The following is a 24,236-nucleotide window of genomic DNA, read 5'->3' on the forward strand; positions in this document are numbered from 1 at the left end:
TCGAATAAAAATAGTTTAAAGTATTTATTATATCAAAAATTAAATATATAAAAAATAAAACTGTAAAATATTTTAAAATCATTTTAAATCGTCGTTTTTTTTGGTGTTCTTGACTTATACGAAACTATCACTGTTTTTAAAAATTCTATTTTTTTTATCGACGGAGAAGCATGGCTTTGGTCGGGCGTTTTTTGCGATCTTTCCGTAGATTACCGCCGAGTATTGCGGTATTTAGACCGACAGTGGTTCGCTGGGCGGTCGGATCGAGTCTCCTACCCACTGTTGCTTATTGCTGCAATGCGGATACTAACAACACGATCCCAACGATGGTCATCGATGTCGACGAAAATTTGGTAAGTTGGGAAAACTTTGTTTTCTGTTTATTTCATGTCAAAGGTCACACATGTCAGAGAATACAGGTAGAAAAAAAATTTTGGGGTAACTTTTTCAGTTTATGTCGGTAATTTCAGAAAATGTAATTGATGCCTCCGTTCAGTCTCGAAAGACAAACGATACCCCCTCTAGGGGCAGCTGCGCGTGAAATTGTGAGGCAAGGGTTGCGCAATCTCCAACTACACCTCTCCTGTTTGAGTCCAGTGGCAAGGAGAAGTCCAGGATGACTGGAAACAATGCCGAGATAAGCGGAGAGCACATACAGTAGTACAGCACCTAGAAGTCCAAAATGGTCACCCATTTAGTACTGACTAGGTTCAACGTTGCTGTAAGAAATTTATTTCCCAAACACTCAATTTCTTCCCTGCAGAAGCAAATGAATTCCACAAACAAAGCCATACCTTTAAACTAAAATTTTATTCACAAGTAACAGCAATGACAGTTCTTTGGTTCTGGTAAGTCCTTTTGCAAAACTGGCCCGATTTGCTACCATGGAGCCTTTAGTATGGATTCCTCTTGTTGGAATGTTAATTCGTTGTTCCTTTGGAAGGATCCATGATGAACATGAAGAACACGGCGGGAATGATGGCGCCTATAATCAGGCATAATGTGAGCCCCTTGGGACTCATGAAGAAATGAGATAAGATCCAATATATGGATAATAACATGCCGAACAGTTGTAGAATGTCCTCCTTGATTTGAATAGGTTCAGCAAAATAAGTTGTCTCTGTTTGTAGAGATGTGTCCTTCGTTCACCGACTGTTTGGTGTCCATGAAGGAATTGTCTTGGCTCCCTAGAGAGGGAACTGCTGTGAGTCTATCCCGTTCCGTGTTTTTTCTTAGATTGAAAAATAAACGCATGAATACAAAAAAGGCGCCAAGACAAATGACCTGACACATTCAAATTTAAACCAATCACAGACCGGCTACTAGAGCTGTATGGACGGCCTAAAGAAAGATGGCGGTTGTATGTGGAATTTCTCACATTGCTTAACTTCGGTGATCCAGCGGGAACTGGTGTGTCAACGAGATTATGCCGTACAATTTAATACCGCCATAAAAAATATTGTAAAAATGCATTTGTAGCAGCCATGCATATTAACATTCCCAGCAAATTAAAAAAAAATAAATAAAACAAAAAAAAACCTGCTTAACATGGTCATGGGAGGGAGGGGTTAACTCTTCTCTTGCCACACACGGAACTCTCCTAAAATGGAAATTAATTTATCACGGATGTTAATATCCACAATTGTTGGAACCAGGAGGTTGTAGCCTTCATAAAGTAAAGCGACAACCTTGTGCTAATTCTAAAAAAATAAATAAAAATTCTAGGTGCTTATGTACTTTTGTTCCGCGCTATTTTTTTTGAAATAGTATTTTCAAGTTAAATTCAAGATTTACGATATCTTTTATATTAAATTGTTAAGTAAAAGTAGAGAATTGTAGAAACCCCCCTCGTCTCCCCATGTTAAGAATGACTTTCTAAATAATGTTATTATTTCAGCACGGTAACAAAAGTGCATAAGTACCAAATTCTACTGAGGGGGGGGGGAGAAAATAAAAAAGAAGGCAGTAAAAAAGAAATTGAAAAAAAAAAACCTCAACATATTTGAAACTTTCAAGTAGGAGATCACTTCCGCATATAAATTTAACGTAAAATGACCACCTCTTATGGGTCAGCAGGAAGTAATGATCATCTACTTCCAGACACTGCTTTTTATGTACATGTAACCATTTGTTTTTAACTCTTGATCACTTTTTAATTTCTTGAAGATCAATTTTGGTGCCTCTGTTAAGGGGGTGGGTCTGCTTACAAATACATTAAACACGTGGGCAATCTTGACAGTCGTAGGTTGAATTTCGAGACATTGATAATATTAATTAAATGGAAATTGCTCTAGACAAAGTGTGAAGCCGCTTGATGTAAGGAGATAAATCTAATGCATGAAAATTTATTTCAGCTGAGAAACTGCATTATAACATAAATTTGGATTTTAATAAACATATTTTTTTATGTAAAACACTGAATATTTTAATTGCATTAAATAGTTTAGCAATGTTTAATAACTAAAAATTAATTTGACAGCGTTTTTTTTAAGGCTGAGAGATCTAACATTTGGGGTCTTTTACTGAAAAAAAAATTTACAGTCAGATATATTCATAACTGCAAACACTTCATTTGTATTGTTCCGGAAAAAAATTATTCTGAATTTTAATTAATCGAATTCATTTCAAATGAGATTCTGTATCAGATTATAATAAAAAGTTTTTTTTTTTTTTTAATTGAAATTGCTCCAGACAAAGCATGAAGCCACTTGATATAAGGAGCTAAATCTAATGCATCAAAATTTATTAAGCTGAGATTTTGTGTTATATCATGAATCACATTTGGATTAGTTTGTGAGCATAGTGTAAAAGTTAAAATTTAATTTTTCACAGTTTACTTTATAGAGCATCAATTGTATTCAGATTTCCATGAACATTGTTTGTGACAATGTTAACACAGAAAAGATCTAAAGTGTTAGAAAAAGTTTCTGGATAGGCGAATGGATTAATTGAATTTACATCAAAGCAATTCGTATAACAAACCGAGGGATCTAACGCATATGGTTTTCACTGGAGGCAAAATTTCCAAATATATTTATCATGATTTGGATTACAATAAAATGTTGTATTTTTATTTTTTTAAACTTACATTTTGATTATAAGTTTGTGAGTATAGCGTAAGAAGTTAATTTTATTAAAAACTAGCAGCAGCACCGCGTCGGCACACACAACGCTGAGTCAAACACAAAATCGAGTACACTCAACATCAAGTACACTCAACATCGTCTGACCATCAACGCTTACCTTTATAATCTTTATAAAACATCCTTAGAATATAGGGCAGCTAATTCTGAATTATTTTACAACATTTATCTTCTTGGTCTTTGAAAAATAATATTTTCATCGTCAGCATATACAACACCAAGTCAAACACAAAATGGAGTACACTCAACATCGTCTTATCATCAATGCTTATCTTGTGAACTCGGAGTATAGGAAATTCCCATATGCACAAAACAAAATCACTGAAAAAACAAAAATACCTTAACTAAGGGCAAGGATAATGAGTAAACGTTGGATAAAATGATGGTTAAAATTATTACAAACTTGCCAGGATTCGAACCTGCAATCTTCTGATCTGTAGTCAGACACATTATCCATTGCACCATAAGTCCTATCCGTATGCCGAAAGATGTTACAGCGACTGTATACAGAGAGTGTTAAATTCCATTGATATGGGAAGTTAACTTCTTCAACAATTGCACGAAATGGCCCAGAAACCCTTATTTCGGGCTTTTTGTGTGACTCGTCGATGTTTGTTATGAACCGTATATAGATAAGGACAATGTTAAATGTTGAGACATCCTGTTGAACAAAGATAGCGGCGGAGAAGCAGTGCAGCCCCCCCCCCCCCCCCCCCCCGTAAAAAGTATTTGCTAGTAGCAAAGGTGGCGGCCAAGAATCAAATTCGGTCCGTGACGTAGTTAATGGCAAACTAATTGAATCCAAAATTCAATAATTTTTATAGTAAGTTTTGGAAGATTTTCATTCGTTGGTTAGCACAGCCGGTGGTTATAAAAACGATTGTCCAAATCATTGGTCTCATATTTCTCTCAAACTCTGGAATCTGCACAGAATTTTGAACAGAACCCGTTATTTAATTCATGGGGTCGGTGTGCTCTCATTTCTTCAATCATGACAAGGTTAATTTTATGTATTCTGAGTATCACCTGCACTGAGGATTGAACCTTCAACCTCCAGAAGAGTGTCATTTACAATTGAATTGTATCAAATACTCCATTCTCAAATTTGACAGAAAAATTCCCATGTTCAAGAAGATATATCTGAAGATGTTTGGAGGTTACATTGGCCAAAACATTGTCAAAATAACACTCAAGATAAGAATAGTAGTTCAAATAATACAAGTTATTAAGTGGCATCATGCCTTGTCTGGAGCAATTTCCATAAAAAATAAATAATAATAATAATCGTCCTTGTTTGTTTTTCAGACTCCCGAGAATCCAGCAAGCATTTCTGAAATTCAAGAAATGTTCATACAAGCTTCAAATTCCGCCATTGAGCTTCATCGAAAAACAGCCGATGCTTTGGTTCAAGCTGAGAACGAATATGCAAAGGTAAGGTTTTCTCTTATTTTAAAACTAGCATGGCCCTAATTTTTTGAGTTTCAAAAATTAATTACTTCCCCTTGTAATGTAAGCTCTCCTTAGTTATTATGTAAGCTATAATTGTTACTTTCTTTGAAAACTATTTTCATTAATAATTAATTTTTCTATCTTATCGTTTTTCGTAATTTTTGGATATGTTCATTACTGTGACATGACAGTTCAGTAGATAACATTGGTTTCACCTGAAATTGAATATTTCAGTTTTCAAATTTCGGTACAATAATGAAGAAGCGCTATATATCTTTGAAGACAGCTTCATTCAGCATTGGTGACATAGAGGTAGGGGAGATGAGACAACCTTATTTGTTGCTCTGAATACTGTCTGCGATTACTGAAGGATCCGAAATAGGTAATTTGGAGACGGATGAAGCTAATACACCTTGGAAGTCTTTATTGGGTCTGCGCGAGCCTTTTCAAGTCTCACACAAAAACACACATTCACATTTCAAGCTATATTGCTTGTCACATACATACGCGCACACAAACATACGCGCCCACGTCCACACACGTACATATATTCACATTCATGTGTATATACACACATGCTAACGTACACACATGTACTCACATACACGCACACAAGGACGACGTCACTTCCGCTTTCAAAGGAAATCCACACATGCGCAAAAGACCAGCGGAAACACCTATAAAAGAAGGAGCAACAACCGGCTTCTTCCTTTTTCGAGACTACCCTCCTAGGTGGTTGGTCGGCGTGCTAGCCACCGCCGTTTTGGCCTCACACCATTTTCTACTATGTGAGACAAAAAGCTAACAGACCGTATGTACACATTCTCACTCTTTCTCTCTCTATCTACTCCTGGTCCCTGAGAACACCTTCACGTAGCTGACTGCTAACTGACGTCAACTCTCCATTCTTTGTCTTTGTCTACACACTGGACTATCATTCCCATTTTCACTACGTTACTCCTTTCTCTTCCCACGCGCGAACAAACGATAGTGACCCGAACTTGAGAGGAACACATATTTCCTTTTCCTTCTACAATACCAGTCCTCTACAAACGATGGTTACACTCGCGCGGACATGAACACGTGTTATATCTGAAACATTCATTCTTTCAACGGTAAATAAACGACGTTTATCTTATCCATCAATTGAGTTTTTGTTTCCTTCAATTCCATTCGTTTCATTATTTTCTTGTGGTGAGCTAGGGTATTATATCCTGGTCCGTTACAGGTCTAATCACTTCATAGGAGTAGCTCTCTGAAAGAGAAAATAAATGTTAGCATTTATGGTTGTTACAGTTACCAACATCGTTGGATGTAAGTTGGAGAAAGTTGGACACTGCTTACAATATGTAAGTTGGGGGTGCGTCTTCATTATACGAACAAAATTTGGAAGTCGAAAAAATAAATTTTCATTAAAAAAAAAAAAAAAGCAATGTTATATCTATTTACTTATGTCAATTTCAGTTAAAAGCAATCCTGTATACTTAACTGTCATGTCTCATTTAGTTAAATATTATTTCATTATTATATAAAACAAAAATTGTTAATCTTTATCGAACAAAATGCTTTGCCATATGGCAATATTTGTTAGGAACACGTGACATAAAAAAAAACCAAGGGAAGTAACTCATAGTTTAGAGTTGGCCTAATATTTCCAAAGTTATCAGAAAATAGTTACCTCCCTTGTTACGATTCGAACACTCCTGTTTAATTTTTTAGCAAAACTTTAAATTTTTGCTAATCTTTTTTTCTTTTTTTTCTTTCTTTTGTACTTCTTACTTATTAAAGCGAAATTCGGAAGTCGAAAAAAATCAACTATAATTAAAAAAAAAAATGGTATTAATTTCAATTAAAAGCAATGATATCTACTTAATTGTCAAATTTTCGTTAAATATTACTGCATTATTACATAAAACAAGAATTTTTAAGCTTTGCCATATTTCTTTGGGGCTGTTGATTTTATATGCCAGGTTTTTCTACTTATGCAGTGATAATGAATTGAATCAAAACTTAAGATGCAAAAGTGAAGTATTATGGTTAAATTGTGCTCTAAACAGAAACATTCATTTCGAACGCGCCCCTGTCATATCAAAGAACTTGTGGTTAATGTTACATGCCAGGCCTTTCTGCTTGTGCGGTAATAAAATTTCTGAAATGTACTCGTGATGTTAGGCTGTATAAGGTGTTAACTTTGGTCAAAATTGCCTGTACTTTCTTTCATAGGATTTTTTTCAAATGCCGATTATGGATATTTATCGAAGACATTCCGATACAAAACTTATCTCAGAACACTGCCAGGCAGAAAAAGTACATTTGAGTGTACTTTCAAAACCCAGCCATTTCGGAGTTCACACACGCACAGAGACAGAGTTCTTTTTATATAATAGCTGAGATTAAATTTTTATCCTTTTGTTATTTTCAATCATTTCATCAATATTCATCAACTTACAATCCATTCATTTTATTAACTCTTATCCTCAAGTGGCTTCTAACCTTGATAAGTACTGACTCATTCATTTAAAAAACACTTGCTGTCTGTTGTTTCTTGTGAACTGGTTACTTTGAAAAATTTCTTTCTTTCTGAAAATTTACAATGATCGAAAAATAAATTAAGGGACATGGCCATTCAAAAGTGTGTGGGGGGAGGTATATGGTCATCCTTGTCATTTCACGTAAGATTTGGTTATTATGTTTCTAGCAATCACCAAAATACCACATTTACACCAGAAGACGTCCTACTTAAAATTCCTAAATCAATGTTTTTTTTTTTAAGAGGACGTAGTAATTATTGTTCTCATCTTGAGTGTTATTTTCACAATGTCTTGGCCAATGTAACCTCAGACCTTCTTCAAGTTGTCAAACTCATGAATATTTCTCTCAAACTTGAGAATCTGCACAAAATTTTTAACAGAACCCTTTATTTAATTCATGGGGCTTGCACACTCTCATTCCTTCAATCATGACAAGGTTAAAGTCTTAAGTAATTTGAGATTGTATTCCGAGTATCACCTGCACTGAGGATTGACCCTTCAACCTCCAGAAAAAATGTCACTTACAACTGAATTGTATCAAGTACCCCATCTGTTAAACCATGCAGATTCTCAGAGGTTACCGGGAGTAAATGGTGGATTAGTCTGAAAACTAAGATCAGAAACTTCTCCATCAATTACGTTAAATGCCTCATACTAGGCGCTAGATAAGGCCAAAAGCAAAGAAGCATTTAGAAGAGAAACTAGCTCAAGTGATGGAAGAGGGAGACACCATTAGACTGAACTGCTTACTTTGATTTATACATTTTATTTCGCTAAAACAAATTTAACAAAACGAAATTAGGTACAAGGCCAATCAAAAAATTGAGGAAGGGTGAGTCTATGGTAATCCTTGTCACTGTACCTTCGATTTGTCTATGGCAATCCTAGTTAGGGTTCTCATTAACCATAATACCACAAACCCACCAGAAGGTTGTCCTACTTAAGATTCCCAAATCATTGATATTAAACTTTAAATTTATAAACAATCATGCATAACATCTAGGTGAAGCACGACCCTGAATGTGTTTTTAAAGCATTTGATTTAGATGTAAAAAAGTTTTTTACGCTCTAATTCATAAGTGATGACAAAATCTGAAAAAACTGTCCGTTACTTTATTGAATAGTGCTAGTTTCTTTGTTTCACATGACAGCAGCTAAATATAATGTGACACAAGATTAAAATTTTTCATCATCATCATCATCATCATCGTCGTCGTTATCTCCCCTGTGTGTGTTTGTGTGTGTGTGTGAAATGGCACTAACCCTATACGGGTTTTACCAGCTTCCTCTGATGAAGGAAATTCCAAGGAAGTATGAAATTCACAAGCGGTCCCCAGTCGCATATATATCCTTGTTAGGAGAGGATGATGTTAGGTTTTTGCAACTCTTGCAGGGAGGTGTTGACGTCCTCCCACATACAGTGCCTGGAATTCCAAAATTGGTCACCCATTTTAGTAATAACCAGGCTCAGTGTTGCTTAACTTTGGTGATCTGACAGGAACTGGTGTGTCAACATGATTATGCTGTATTTATCTCCCCTAGTCAGAAGTCAAACATTTTCTAGTAGCCTGCAATTCTAGTCTCCGTGCTTGACAGTCTTGAGGACTGATTCCATTCAACTTCCATTAATCATCATCATGGAAGAGTCGCTTTTTTTCGCCGATATTTGCGAAAGTCATCGTCTCTTTTCGATTGTCTAGCCTTAATTTTAACCTACGTCACTTCTGGTTTGGCCGTGGGTGCAACAGCTAACGCGTCACATTTTGTTTTTCACTTTCTTTTCCTCTTTCAGGTTCGAGCCTGCCTGCCTACTACCACTTTTTTTTTTTTTTTTTGCTCAACACACACCTCCAAACACCTGGGCAACGCCGGGCACCCAGGTTAGTCATAGATAAAGTGTCTTAGTCAAAAATAATTTTTTTTGATGGAACTGAAGGTTTTTCTTGTGTGTTTCAGATTGCTTACAAATTGATTGCATTCCATTCTGCGAGCGTTAAGAGTTTGGCGGGCGGCGACTCGAATAACGAAGAGAGAATTTGGTCTATGACTGTCGACACGCGGTTAGAAATGAAAGCAGCCAACGAGAAAAGAAAGGTAAAACATTTTTAGACGCGATAAAAGAACAAATCTAGAAAAAAAAACAATTCTTTATACTAAAAGGAGCATTTTAAAAGTAAGAATGGCGGTAACTATGTAGAAAACTAAATTCTGAAGCAGAAAAGGTCACTCGTTTTAATGGTATCACTTTAACAGAATATAATCCAAAAGGAGATCCCTGGTACATCTGAACAAACACCAGTTTATGCAACAACTCGGGGATGGGGACAAAGCCGGCCAAAGACCCATAAAAGAATGACCCGTAAAAAATCCAATCATTTGAGGCCCCTATCGCCGCTCTGTGACTTTTAGTTTCAGAGAAGATAGAGTTTGAAAATATGAAGACAGACAGACAGACTGACAGACAGACTAACAGACATATAGCCGTTTATATATAAGATAATGATACTACTACTCCTAATAATAATTAATTAATAAATAAAAAACTAAACTAAACACCTAAAATATAAGCGAAAATAAAAGCAGACATATCTAAGCACACCCAGATTAAAATAAGGTTACATTTTTGATGTTGATCCAAGGTGTAGCCAGCTGTTCTGATGCTTCACTTAAGTTAATTGGTCCTCGGTCAATGTAGGGGAAAACCTTCATACCGAAACAATTACTATTTATTTGGATACTGCTAGAGTGCCCCCTTTTAGGGGGGAGCTGATTTTCCCCCCACATTAAAAAGGATCTTGTCTCTAATTTGCTTTTGTGGGGAAGCAAATAAATACCTTACCTGACCCCCGGCCAGGTTTAAAAGGGACGTTCATTTCTGCGCATGTGTGGCGACTCCTATGATTCTTAAGTTAATTACCAATTCATTGAATTCACTATCCTCTTTGGCTTAATGGTTAGCATGGAAAACTAATTACCAACCCATCTCTCCATCTTTTTTTTTATTTTTACCACATAGAAGCCATTCTTAACATCGCTTCGTCCTTGTGCCAATATCCCCCACCTGAGCAATGCTGGGTACTCCTCACTAGTCTGTTATATAAATCTCACCTGCCTGTTTGTGTGTTTGTCCACTAAAAACTTTTGACACACAACCAACACTGACAAAATTGGTATCGTTTTAAAGCTAAGTCTCTCGGCTGACAAATATCCAAAAATGGGCAAAAAACATTCATTCTTTCACCGTCATCTGGGCCATTTGAGGTGTCACTTTTTTCGTCAACATTTTTGCAAAGTCATCCATGCCTTGCGACATCGATGTATGCATAAAAGATGTTATTTCGAACGCCTGTGATGTCATAAGTCATGTGGGCGAGACGACTAAACGGTTTCCTTTTTTTCTTTCCGTCCTTTTTTTCTTAGTGTTACAGATTCGAACCTGGCTGTTGTGTTTTTTTCCATTCACATGGGTATTCATGGGCAGCCTTTGAGACTTTACACGACCGGTCGCTACGGTCAATTGAAAATTTCTTGGGGCGACTAAAAGTCGTAAATCACTCGCCCGCCAGTCGATAAAATTTTTTTAAATAAAGAAACTGGAAAAACTCATTTATTTTACGACCCTCAAATATGCGGTGACTTAGAATGACCTATGTCTTATCATTTGTGAATGCTTTCATCTCTAGCTGTGAGACCGTTTGAATATCGTATTGAGAAAAGAGTGGTCACGCTAAAGGTCAACAAGAGGTCAAATTTACACATTCGGCATGTAGTCAAAATGTTGCCTTCATTTAGCTCTCTGATTTTGAAATTCATTTGGAAAAAAAATTCTTTGACGCTGCAACTACTTCATGCTTACAAAAGTAAAGACGAACATTTGAAAGAGGAAAAAAACGCATCGTTCCATCAAGCGCACACCGAAAATTAAATTATACAACAAGTAAGTAATCAGTTTCCGTTTCAGTTTTGTTTCTTCGTAAACAAACATTATTCATTCCAGGGACGATAGAAATGTATCAGGATATAAACAAATCTGGACATGAATTATAAAAATGTAAACACATAAAAATATCAAGACGGCTGATTATAAGTAACATGTTATACACGATATAATATTTCGACTTGCCTTGTAAAAAATAAAAATATAGAATAAATCTATAAAACACCTTTATTGTTTCATTAACAAAGCTATTTAATTACTAGGTTAATCTATATAAATTTCGCTGAAATGTTCAATGCTATATGATGCTAAAAGTCCATTTTTATTATGATCTCTCTTCGAGTTTTGTTCAGTAATTATTGCAAGTAACTATTTCTGATTCTTTTGAGCTGCTGGGATGATTGTATGTTTCAGAATATTTTTCAATTAGAGACTTCATATTGAAATGTTGTAATGAAAAAATGAATCTCTAATATTTGTTTAGCATTTCAAAATATATTTATTTCAAGGGTGTGATTTTACATTATGTTTTCTTTGTGTATAAAGTTTGATATATTCGTTTTCTAACGATACCTATAAACAGTCTTGAATTATTTATATTTCAATTGTCATTTTGATACTATGTATCAGCATCCGAAGAAATGATTCTTATTTCTATGGAACAATAATATGAATGATGCTATATAAAGAAACTGGTGTTGTATTTTAACGTTTTGTTGAATATTTACTGAAATGTGTGTAGTAATAAAATAGTTGATTTACAAGAGTTAAACAAATATTTTCTTGTTAGATTATACACACGGTAATTTCTTGAATTGTAAAGTTATTTACTATTATTGACTGAAACAAAGACATAAAGTCGGACGAGTAAAAATATTTTAGGGCGAGTAAATTTTCCCTCACACTTAACTGGCGGTCGAGTGATTTTTTTTCAAATCTCAAAGGCTGTTCATGGGTATTTAATTATTTTTTTGATAGAGACTTTATTTTTTCTTTATTTTTTTATTATTTTTTTTATTTTTTTCTTACAAAATTTTGCTTTCGGTTTTGCTTCTGGCTGATGGCACCCAACGACACCCTCCCTATCCCCGTTGTCACAATTTTTTTTTTTTAAATTAAAAGCGGATTTTACGATCTGGTATCATATCCACCCCTCCCATTTTTTTTTATAACCGGGCAACACCGGGCGCTCCCTCTCCTCCTAGTTATAAATATTTTATAAGCATTTTGTAAACACATTCAGGTTGTGCTCCACATGGTTGATCGGGTTATGTTATGCAGGACTTTTTATGAAATTAAAATTTAACATCAAAGTAATCAGTTTACCAGAAACAGATCTTTCTAAAAGCCACTCAAGGATAAATGTAAATAAGATGGTTGGTCAGTTGATGAATATTATGAGAGGATTGGAAATAATGAAAAAATAAAATTTAATAACTCCAATGTTGCTCGGGATTGAATGAGGATCGCTACTTTGTTCTTTTTTCATTATGATAATAGCATGATATTAATTTCTTTTTTTAGCTGACCTTCTTATATAGTCAGAAGAAAAGTCTGAATTAATATGTTATACAAATAATTTGAATTTCGTTAAAATTAGACATGCATATATTTGAAGTTTTAAAATAGTTCTACGCCCAGAAGGTAACATAGAGATTTGAGACTACTTCCTTTCCCCAATTCTACTTCTCATTCTGCTCCCCCAAAGAATTGTATGCAGACTCGGGTTGGGACAATTAATCGGAATCGAGAATTGAAAAAAATTGGAACTTTAGGGGTATTGGAATTGTATCAGAATCAGTAAAATTTGTGACTATTTTCCGATGCAAAAAACGATTCTTTTTATTATTTTTATTTGTTAGAACTTGATTTTACGTGACTTGTGTTATTGATGAAATAATAAATATTTATTGGTTTTAAACTATTAAAAAACACTAAAATCTATAGATCATCCCCAACAAGTGTATTTGTACTTTTGGGAAAATATATGCTCATATTTCATGGATTTTGCAGTAAGTCGCCCCCCCCCCACCCACCCACCCACACACACACACAAAAAAAAAAACAATTCCATGTTTAGAAATTTAAAGGAATCAGAATCGCTAATTGTATCGGAATCAAGAATTAGAACAGAATCAGTAATTGTATTAGAATCAGGGAAAAATATTGGAATTGTCCATCACTAATACATGCGATATATACTTTGTCAAAATAGGGAATATTTTAAGTTTTAAAGAAGGTTTTGTCCCCATAGTTCCCTGAGGCTCAGAGGGCACGTAGAAATTCCGAGCCACTTCCATTGTCTTCTCCAGAAAAGTTATATATGATGTATACTTTTAATTTTTATGTAGAAAGTCAAGCAAGTAATTCACAATTGTATTCTTAGTATCGCCTCACACTAAAGATTGGTCCTGGACACGATCTTAAACTATATCCGATGGTGAGGCCCCAGCTTGCGGGCTTTGTGGAGTGTGGAGCCACCCTTTAATTACCATTGCTCCCAGGTCCACTCTGACCCGGAGTGGTAGTCCCTGTTAGGGTCCCAACTATGGATTAAATAGAAACCGACTTGAAAACAACAAATATATTCTATTGAAAAAATTTTCTTCAAAATCTTTGGATTCGGCATTAAATAACCCAAAAAGGGTTGATATGCCGTAAAACAAAAACAACCAACTTTATCCGTAATGCAACAGGTCCTTGTGAACAATTTTCATATGAAGTTTTAGAGCCTTCAGTCTATTCCGATGACTGACAGGATGAGCACATGCTATTCTGATGGATTAAATAAAAGGGGTCTGTTCGAAATTTTGTGCATTTTCCCAAATTTAACAAGATACATCTGACAAATGTCGGTGGTTATATCAACAAAAATGTTCTAAAAATAACACTCAAGAGGAGAACAAATAATACCTAGTCATCATCAGCATCATATGAATCCGAAGATTCTATCATTGGCATTGGTTTCCTCGATATCATTTTCAAGCCAGAATTCTTTCTAGAAAGACATCGGGGATTACGAAAGGAATCACATGAAGGTTGCCAACATCCTAAGCAGATTTGATTTTTTGTGGAATGAGCTGGATTTGAACTTGGGAGGCCCAGATTGTTAATTCGTGTTGTTAACCATTGTCACCTCCTAATGGTACCTCGTATACTTCTGTAATAAAAGGACTCAACTGTTAGATCTCCTGGCCTGTTATAGGGATGGCCTTGATATGTAACCATGATGAGGCTTAAATAAAAAGTATATCCATCATCTTCATTTCTAGACCTATTTTACTTATGCACCCCATAATTGGACGGAGGTGGTGTCGGGGTATATATTGTTTGTATTTTATCTTTTGTTTGTTTCAAATTCAGAAACTGATGCTGGTCTTTACAAGCACGGAGAAACTGTTGAAACATGTGTCCGAGGTCGCTTTTATGGCAGGTAAGTTTCATGCAAAAAAATTCCTTCACTCGTCGTATATGGTCTCGTTGCAATTATAGTTTGATCTTTACCATCAATATAACTAAATTTATCAATATTATCAAAATATCAATAGGGCAGGCATTGAAGATTATCTGTTAGATTAAAGCAGATTTCCACTAAAGAATTAAACATTTTGCATTTGAAAGTAGAGTAGTAACTCTTTGCCCTTTGTTGTCTTGCTTGAGATAATGTGTAATTTCGTTAAGCATTCAGCCAGCCAACATGGGGAACAAGATTCAATCACTGTAGTTGCTCAGCAACTGCAATTATTTATGTCCTCATCTATATATATATAAAATGTGTTTCTGTGTGCATTTTTTTTGTATGTCCGGCAAAGGCTTTTTTAGGGGCGGGGGTAACTATTTCTTACAACTTTTTATATACTCTCTAGATTATAATATCTCCAATTTACAAAAGGGGATCGTCTCTATCTTTTATTTGAGTGACTTTTTTTTTTTTTTTTATAAAATTCATGGTATCCCATGGCCCCACCTGTTTGTTCGTCTTTTTCCTTAAAAAGCAAAACTAAATTGAAAGCAATGTGAGCTTCTTGGCCTTTCGTGCCGGGGACGTCAAGAAAGCAATAAACTTTGATCAATACGGGGAAAACCCCTTATAGCAAACAATTGCTATTCATTGGACACTCCCCTTTTTATGTGAAGCTGGTTTTCCCCAACATCTTGGGAAAACAAACAAATACACAGAAAGCTTCAAATTTAACTGGCTCTGCGTGATTTAATTTCTTTTTTTTTTTCTTTTACACCTCCAAACACCCGGGCAACGCCGAGCACCCCCGCTAGTCTATAAATATAAAAGCGAAAATGTATGTATGTGTGTTCGCTTTTTCTGTGTGTCTACAAAAGGCTTCTTTCAGAGAAGCGGTCGGTTGGTTCACAATTTTTTAAAACTTTTTATATCACATATAAATCGTAATATCTCACAGTTAACAACGTAGCTCGCCTGTCTATTTAATTTGCTCGATTTCGGGAAGATAAATATTCAACATTTGTCGCTCGCCGCATGTGGGTTAGTCTTTTTCCTATAACATCTTGGGGGCGAGGAAAAAAAGCGTTCAACAGTAAATGAATACTATCCCGCAGTCAAACTTGACCTCATTAACTCATAAAAACGAGCACTTGCTAAATCCAAGTAATTAAATAAATTCAAACGTGTTTCCGTTAGCATCTTGCGGTGGGGCAATGGTTAACGTCGCACTTTTTTTTTTTTTTTCACACTTTAATTTACAACTTTGCCTCAACGGTTCGGGTTCGATCCTCATACTTACTTTTTTTTTTTAACCCTCCACACACCTCCAAACACCCGGGCAACGCCGGGTACCCCTCGCTAGTCTATATATATAAAAGGCAAAATGTGTGTTTGTATGTCTCGCAAAAACTTTTGACAGGGGCAACAGATTTTCATAAGATCAGTATCATTTTGAAGCTCAACCTTTCGGATGACAAATATCGAAAAATTAGCTAAAAACATTAATTCCTTCACCCTCAACTGGACACTTTTCTACAGGGAGGGATAGAAAAAAAAGGTTCCTTCATAACAATTTAGCCATACATGCATGCACAAAAAATGGTCTTTCTTGAATTAGTTTAAATATAAAAAAAACGACCCAACTTCACTGATGCGGTCATAGCTCAGTCAGTTAAGTAGTAGCGTCATTATCTTAAGATTGCATGTTCGAGCCAAGATGTAAGATTTTTTTTTTTGATTTTTAAAGTTTTAATATTGAAACGAGATTATTTATGCCATTTTTTTTCGGTTTTTTTTTCATCATGTTTGCTGTTTTTTTATTTGTTTTTCCGATAATTTTAAGAAGTTTTAACATCATTTTCTTTTGTTTTTTTTTTAATATTTAAACAGGGTTATTATTTATTTTCCATTTTGTTTTGATAATCCCCTCCACACACACACACACGCACACCTCACCACACCTGGGTAATGCCTGGTACCGGTCTAGTTACAAAATAATTCTTTTTCCAGTTGTAATCTATAAATATAAAAGCGAAAATGTATGTATGTATGTATGTGTGTTCGCTTTTTCTGTGTGTCTACAAAAGGCTTTTTTCAGAGAAGCAGTCGCTCGCTTCACAACTTTTTAAAACTTTTTATATCACATATAAATCGTAATATCTCACAGTTAACAACAAAGCTCGCCTGTCTATTTAATTTGCTCGATTTCGGGAAGATAAATATTCAACATTTGTCACTCGCTGCATGTTAATTAGTCTTTTTCCTTTAACATCTTGGGGGGGGGAAGCGTTCAGCAGTAAATGAAATCCCGCAGTCAAACTTGACCTCATTAAAACGGACACCTGCTAAATCCAAGTAATTAAATAAATTCAAACGTGTTTTCGTTAGCATGTCGCGGTGGGGCAATGGTTAACGTTGCACTTTTTTTTTTTTCACACTTTAATTTGCAACTTTGCCTCAATGGTTCGGGTTCGATCCTCATACTTACTTTTTTTTTTTTTTTTTAACCCCCACCCCCACCCCCGGAGTTTCCACACACACCTACAAACACCCGGGCAACGCCGGGTACCCCTCGCTAGTCATATAATAAATAATTATATTTGTTGATCTATACAGAAACATTTTCGTCCAATTTATTTCATGTTAGTGTCTCACAAAGATCACTTTATTTCACTATCACAATGCAAAAAGTAGAAATACGCCACGATATTTCCATTTCTTGCATTGTGATAGCCTCTCATGATGAAATATGACAAAGCATGGAGCCACTTGATGGAAAGAGCTATAAATGGATACCATTTCAAGGTCCAAAACTTGCCAACGATAAGAATAGATTCTAACCCAGAAAACAGCAATTATTTCCTCTTTGTCAGAGCCATTCCATATAAGTTAACAAATTTACCGAATTTTCATTACTAATGATTACTATATTTCCCAATTTCTACTGTACACTCTTTAACCCTTATCCTTGAGTGGCCTCTTAGCCTTGATAATGTGGTGATGCCTGTGTAAAAAAAAAAAAACAAAAAAACATTGCTCATTAGGACTAAAGGACAAACAAAGCAAGTTTCGTAGCTTCTACTCTCTTTTAAGGTAACAAAGAGTGTTTTGAAGGCACTTTTTTCTTTTTTTTTTACAAAGGAGTCACCACTTATCAAGGCCCAGAGACCACTTGAGGATAAGGGTTAATGAGTTTATAGTGGTAAAAGAGAACATGTCATAGTCATCGTTAGTAGTGAAAATTTGTTAGATTAGATTACTTAATGGGATGGCTCATCAAGAATTTGTTTACATTGGACTTAGACAACCATATTGTAGTCAGTTAGAAAGCAGGTAAACGGAACAGAGTTCCACAGGCGTGCAGTTCTGAGAAAGAAGCTTTGTTCACGGAATCTACGTTTAAGGTTAGGCACAGATAAAGAGTGGGGGAAATTATTGATAGTGGTTTCAGCTAGACATTAAACTAAATTTCTCCAGCTATAGCTTGTGAGCAAACACTCCAACACTGCCATGCCCAATGTTTCTTTCACAAGATTGGACATTTTTACATTGAAGTAAGAATCATTTATTAATGTTCGATAATATTGATGAATCAACAATAAACAAAGCAAAGTTCGCCTGGTCTGAATCTGCGACGGTGTTGATATTATTTCTAGAATTTAAACTCATACAATATCATGCAAAATGAATTTAAAACAAAGAATTATCTCCATTTGTCCGCCTGTAGGATTTATTTTATACTAATGGGGGTCCCCAGCATTGCCTTGGTGCGTCGAGGTGGTGTAGTAAGAAACCTCGGGGGATGGGGGTTAAGGTGTTTAAAAAAAAAAGTGGTAGTAGCAAGGAGGAAAATCAAAACAACAGTAGGCAGTTAGGGTGGAGAGAGGTGTTAAAACAAATAAAAAAACACAGTGGTAGTAGGCAGGCAAGCAGGCTCAAACCCGTAACACGAAGAAGGAAAAGAAGGTGAAAAAAACGTTCATTTGCATATCGATGACCGGAAGTCGCGAGCGTTGTAATTAAGGCTAGTCAATCAAATGGAGACAATGACTTGCGAAAATGTTGTCGAAAAAACCGACCCCTCCTGGTAGAAAACTGCCCAGTTGAGGGTGAAGGAATTAATGTTTTTGGTCAATTTTTCGATATTTGACATCCAGAAGACTGAGCTTTAAAACGATACTGATTTCGTCACATTCTGATGCGTCTATCGGAAATTTTTGCAAGGCATACAAACACACACACACACACACACACACACACATTTTGTCTTTTATATATTAGACTAGCAGGAGTGCTCAGCATTGGCCGGGTATTTGTCGGTGTGTGTGTAGGAAAAAAAAAAGTGTTAGTAGGTACGTAGCCTTGAAACGAGAAAGTGAAAGAAAACTTATAACTTACCACGACACTAAGAGGTTAGAGGAAGTGAGAATCGTTCAAATTAAACAATTAAAACGTTAAGTGAATGAGTTCACACACGTGCGTAAATTTAACGAGGTCAAACATCACACCATAGGGGAATGAAATCACGCACTTAACTTTGGCTGCAAGCCAGTTAAGCTTGAAGCTTTCTGTGTATTTGTTTGTTTCCCCAAGATGTTGGGGAAAACCCCATAAAAAGAAGAGTGTCCAAATGAATAGCAATTGTCTGATATGAAGGGTTTACCCTGCATTGATCAAAGCTGATTGCTTTTCTGGACGTCCTGGAAAAAGTGCCAGGGAAATGGCAATTTTTCCAATTACTTTTGCTTTATTTATACGAAAAAACTGAACAAACAGGTGAGAGGAAGAAATAGTGCAAATTTTATAAAATAAAAGTCGCTGAAATAAAAGATAGAGATGACCTCCTTTTGTAAATCGGAGATATTATAATCTAGAGAGTATATAAAAAGTTCTAAGAAATAGTGCCCCCACTCCACCGAAGAAAGCCTTTGCCGGACATACAAAAATCGCTCCCACACATACACACATATTTTCACTTTTATATAATAGAAGACTAGCAGGTGTACCCGGCATTGCCCAGGTGTATCAAGATGTAGTAAGGAACCCAGGGAGATTAGAAGGTGTTTTAAAAAAAAGGGGATGGGGGGGGGGATAAAAATAAATTGGTAGTAGTGGGGGTAGAGGACGGCAAAATAACAGTAGGCAGTTTGGGTGGAGAGAGAAAAAGAAGTGATAGGCTCAAACCCGTAACACGAAGGAGGAAAAAACAAAATTGACGTCTTTGCCGATGTCTCCATCGTCCAACTGGAAGTTCGGAACGTTGAAATTAGGCAAAGTCAATCCAACCGATACGATGACTTTCAAAAATGGTGACACAAAAAACTGACCCCTCCTTCTAGAAAACTGATCAGTTTAGGATGAAGGAATTAATGTTTTTGGTCAATTTTTCGATATTTGTCGTCCGAAGGGTCAAGCTTTAAAACGATACCTATCTCATGAAAATCCGTTGCCTCTGTCAAAAATTTTTGCAAGACACACAAACACCCACACACACATTTAGATATTAGAAGATTCTCTGTCATGTTTCTGTTCGTTAGCAAGGACAGCTTTACATTGTGTAGATGAAATACCAGAAAACACTTTCTTCAAAGTATCTTTCATATGTCAAGCTTAAACACGTTGTTCTTGATAATTTGTTGTTTTCCTCCAATACATTTGTGACATTCAGAATACAAAATGCCTAGATTCCTTCTGACAATCTAATTCCAAATTTCCATAATTTTTCAGACAGAAATTCACATTGTACCATGAATTTATTTATATCAACTCCAACTGTTCTTCATTTAAACAGAGAAAAATGGTGGAGAGTAAGCAACACATGTTGGGCGACAATGATTTACATAATATATAATTTAATACAATATGGGAATCATTAATCTATAAATATAAAAGGCAAATGCGCGTTCGCATTTTTTGTGTGCCTTGAAAAGGCTTTTTTCGCCGACGGTCCCGGGGGGGGGGATTACTATCGCTTAGAACTGTTTATATAGCCCCTAGATCATAATATGTACAATTTGCGAATGCGCGTTGCGCCTAGAGTTATTTACGTCAATTTTTGCAAAAATATTGCTATTTCAGTCTGTCTTGTGTTCATTCAGCTTTTTTGTATAAAACCGAAACTAATTCAAAGCTAAGATAGTGTTCCCGGCAATCGCACCGGGGAACGTCCAGAAGCAATTAGCTTTGATCAATGTGGGGCCAGACTCCTTATATCTGACAATTGCTATTCAATCTGGACAATGGGGAGCTGGTTTCCCCCTCTCCAACATCTTGGGGAAACAACCAGCCAAAGTTGGGCAAACAAACCCAAAAGCTGCCCCGCACTAAAAGTTAAGTCCGCTACTTCTATTTGACCTCATTAATGAGGTCAAATAGAAGTAGCAGAGTTACCTTTTATTGCAGGCACGTGTTAATTCTGTTTTTAATACTTAAAGAAATAAATTCAAACGTGTCAGTTGCTCTTTGTTGGCTGAGCGGGTAACGTGTCAGGTTTTTTGCACACTTTCTTTTCCACCTTCGCCTCAAGGCTTCGGGTTCGATCCTAACTACTTACCAAAACTGATTTTTTAAGCCCCCCCCCACACACACACAAACACTCAAGCAACGATTTTTTTTACAGAAGTTTCAACATTGTTTTTTTTTTTTATATTTAAACAGGGTTCTTACTTCGCTTATTCTTTTGTTTTGATCCCCCCCCCCCAGCACGCACACCTCTAAACACCCGGGCAACGCCGGGTACCCTCGCTAGTCTATCTATAGATATAAAAGCGAAAATGTTTGTGTGTGTGTGTGTGCGTTTTCGTGTATGTCCAAGAAAGGCTTCTTTCCGAGAAACGATCGGTCACCTCACGACTTCTTAAAACTTTTTATATCGCACCTAAATGATAATATCTACGAGTTAACAACCGGGGTCGCCTGTCTATTTAATTTGCCCGACTTTCAAAAGATAAATATTCAACAATTTTCGATCACCGCATGTGCATTAAGCTTTTTTCGTATAAAAAAGAAGCGAACAGACTCGCGGTAAATAAAATGTCTTGCAAAAACTTTTGATAGAGGCGACAGATCCTGACAAGAGATTTATAAAGAATTGAAATCGGTGCACGCCTGTGGAACTCTCTTTCATTTGCCTGCTTTCCAGCTGACTATAATTTGTCTTCAAGTCCAGTATAAACAAATTCTTGATGAACCGTTCCCCTAAGTAATCCAATTTACAAAATCTCCACTACTTATGTTTACTACGCTATAATCCCATTGACTAATGTATACCCATTAACCCTCATCCTCGAGTGGCCTCCAAGCCTTGATAAGTGGTGATTCCTTTGTAAAAAAAAAAAAAAAAAAAATTGGTAATTTAGTATGGAATCAGTAATTTTATCGGAATCGGGAAAAATATTGGAATTTTTTCAACTCATTTTTTTTTTTTTTTTTTCTGCAGGTGATGAGGAGGCAAGTTCATTTGCATATCGAATTCTCTGTGAAATGCGAGAAGAAGTTGACGACGCGGCTGGGGAAAGCAAAAATGCTGAGAAACTGTTGAGTGAATCCCAAGTGGAGACTATTGAAGAAACTGCCAAATATTTGGAGGAGAATCTGACGAACAGAGAAAAGGATATTTCTCATGAGAACACAGAATGAGATGATAGCATTTGTTTTAATCATTTTTTGGCAGAAAAAATGTAAAAAGATGTCTGGAGATACGAGAACGGAAAAACTGATCTTGTATCATCTCTTTTATTGCATTTTGATTTTTGGCCAAATTTTTCTTGGCTTTCATCGAATTTCTTTTTCTTCTTTGCTTTTGTGATACCATCAACATTTCCACCCGCAAAAAATGCTACGAAGTTAAAAAACAAAAAAAGAAAGAAGAAAAACAATAACGCAAAAAGAAATAAGTTTATCCACAGAACAAAATTATAGGAATTGAGCTTACTAGAAAGACAATGGAGAGAAGGTTGTTTACAATGGCACACAAAAGGAAGCTGAAATAGGATTGTTAATCAAAGTGCGACAGGTGACTGGGAGAAAAGATCAGACATGCAGGTCAACATATTTAGAGTTTGTTTACGGACACTTTTAGTAGTATTGCGACAATTTTATGACAGTTTTTATGACAATTAGGGACAGTTTACAAACTGTCTTAAACTTGCGACAGTTGAGGACAGTTTTCGGTTTGACACTGTAGAAGGCAGGCTGTGGCTGTGGGAACAGATCGAGATAGATTAACATCAACTGACAACAAAGAGACCTTGACAGATTACGTAGATGTGGATGTTACCATTTAAAGGGTCATTTTCCTCGATGATGTCATGCACACATCTGGAGCCCTACTCTACATCTACAGCATATATTCTCTATTTTTTTTTTTTATACGAGTGAACCCCTGCTCGCCTTTTGACAGTCGCCAAGATGACACGGCTAGAGGAGAAGATAAAAGAGAAACAGACCAGTGAACTTTGCGACAGTTTACGAACAGACTTCAGTTTGCAAAAGTTGAAGATAATTTCCAGTTTGATACAGTAGGTGGCAGGTTGTGGCTGGGAACAGATGGAGATGGGCTAATGTCAACTGATGACAAAGAGACCTTGACAGACTATGTAGATGTGGATGTTAGCGTTTACAATAGGATGCTTAATTAATCAATCTGTATAAAAAGTAAGGTTAATAGAAAGATGATGGTGAGGAAGTGGTTCACCAAGGTGCACAAAAGCAATCTAAAATAAGATTGTTAATCATGGTATGGTAACGACTGGGACAAAAGACAACAGTTTGTGACAGGGATATTTTATGGACAGTCTTGAGTTTGTGACAGTTGAAGACAGTTTCCAGTTTGGGATGGTTGAAGGCAGGTTGTAGCTTGGAGTAGATGGGGAAATGAATTAATTAACTGGCTAACGAACATGGCCTTGACAGACAACTAAGATGTAGACGTTAGCGTTTAGAGAGTCAATGGTGTCACACACACACACACACACACACACACACAGATTACAACTGATATTTACAGAAAGTGTCAGAATCTTTTTGTTCATTTTTTATATAGTTGTGAATCAGTGTTTGCCGTTGGTAATCATTAATGTGACAGATGATAACACAGCCAGTTCGAGAAATGAAGCAAAGAGAGAAAAATCAAAGTGAAGGAAGCCACGACACATACAGCATTTGGGTCGGCAATTGTTGCTGAGCAGGGGGCGGGGCGGGGGTCAGGAAGCATGTGGTATAACACTTTTTGGAGAGACTGAAAAAAAGACTTTGTGGCTTAGTGGGGGATGCCCTTTTCTCTACCCTGCAACCTCTCTCCCACAGAAGAGACGTTGCGAGCCTATCCTTGTTTTATCGTTATTTCCATGGCAGGTGCTCGTCTGAACTCTGGTCCCCCCCTCGCCAATCTTTCACGAAAAGCACCCGTCTAGCCGAATCCACTGTGAAAAATTTCCCCCACTCTTTATCTGTGCCTAAATCAAAACGTGGATTCCATAAACAAACCTTCTTTCTTAGAACTGCACGCCTGTGGAACTGTTCCGTCTGCCTGCTTCCCACCTGACTACAACTTGGATGTGTTCAAGTCCAACGTTAACAAGAACCGCCCCCTTAAGTAAACACTTCATCAAATCTCCACATTAACATAATGTACTTGCAATAACCCTTATCCCTGAGTGGTTTCCGGGCCTTGATAAGTGGTGACCACTGTGTAAAAAAAAAAAAAAAAAAAGAAA

General features: G+C 36.3%; 1 protein-coding gene across 2 annotated transcripts; it reads left to right on the top strand.

The window, feature by feature from the left end:
• The first annotated feature begins 149 nt into the window (after nucleotides 1-149).
• Nucleotides 150-24,236, top strand: LOC145266382 (diablo IAP-binding mitochondrial protein-like). Of its 2 annotated transcripts, XM_080122013.1 has the most exons (5): nucleotides 150-353; nucleotides 4,449-4,574; nucleotides 9,080-9,217; nucleotides 14,424-14,493; nucleotides 21,959-24,236. In XM_080122013.1, exons 1-5 carry the CDS (start codon nucleotides 171-173, stop codon nucleotides 22,156-22,158), a joined length of 717 nt encoding a protein of 238 aa, XP_079978139.1. In that variant the 5' UTR covers nucleotides 150-170; the 3' UTR covers nucleotides 22,159-24,236. The 2 variants fall into 2 exon arrangements, with proteins under 2 accessions (XP_079978139.1, XP_079978140.1); XM_080122014.1 differs by lacking the exon at nucleotides 9,080-9,217 and having other exon boundaries at nucleotides 165-353.

Source organism: Euprymna scolopes, chromosome 41 (assembly GCF_053919585.1).
Source record: "Euprymna scolopes isolate OS-2025 chromosome 41, ASM5391958v1, whole genome shotgun sequence".
NCBI lineage: Eukaryota > Metazoa > Mollusca > Cephalopoda > Sepiida > Sepiolidae > Euprymna > Euprymna scolopes.

Excerpts from the sequence above, each read along its gene's own strand:
- LOC145266382 (XM_080122013.1), top strand. The coding sequence starts at position 171 with ATGGCTTTGGTCGGGCGTTTTTTGCGATCTTTCCGTAGATTACCGCCG. Across the intron at positions 354-4,448 it reads TCGATGTCGACGAAAATTTG|ACTCCCGAGAATCCAGCAAG; the intron begins GTAAGTTGGGAA and ends TTTGTTTTTCAG. Across the intron at positions 9,218-14,423 it reads CAGCCAACGAGAAAAGAAAG|AAACTGATGCTGGTCTTTAC; the intron begins GTAAAACATTTT and ends TTTCAAATTCAG.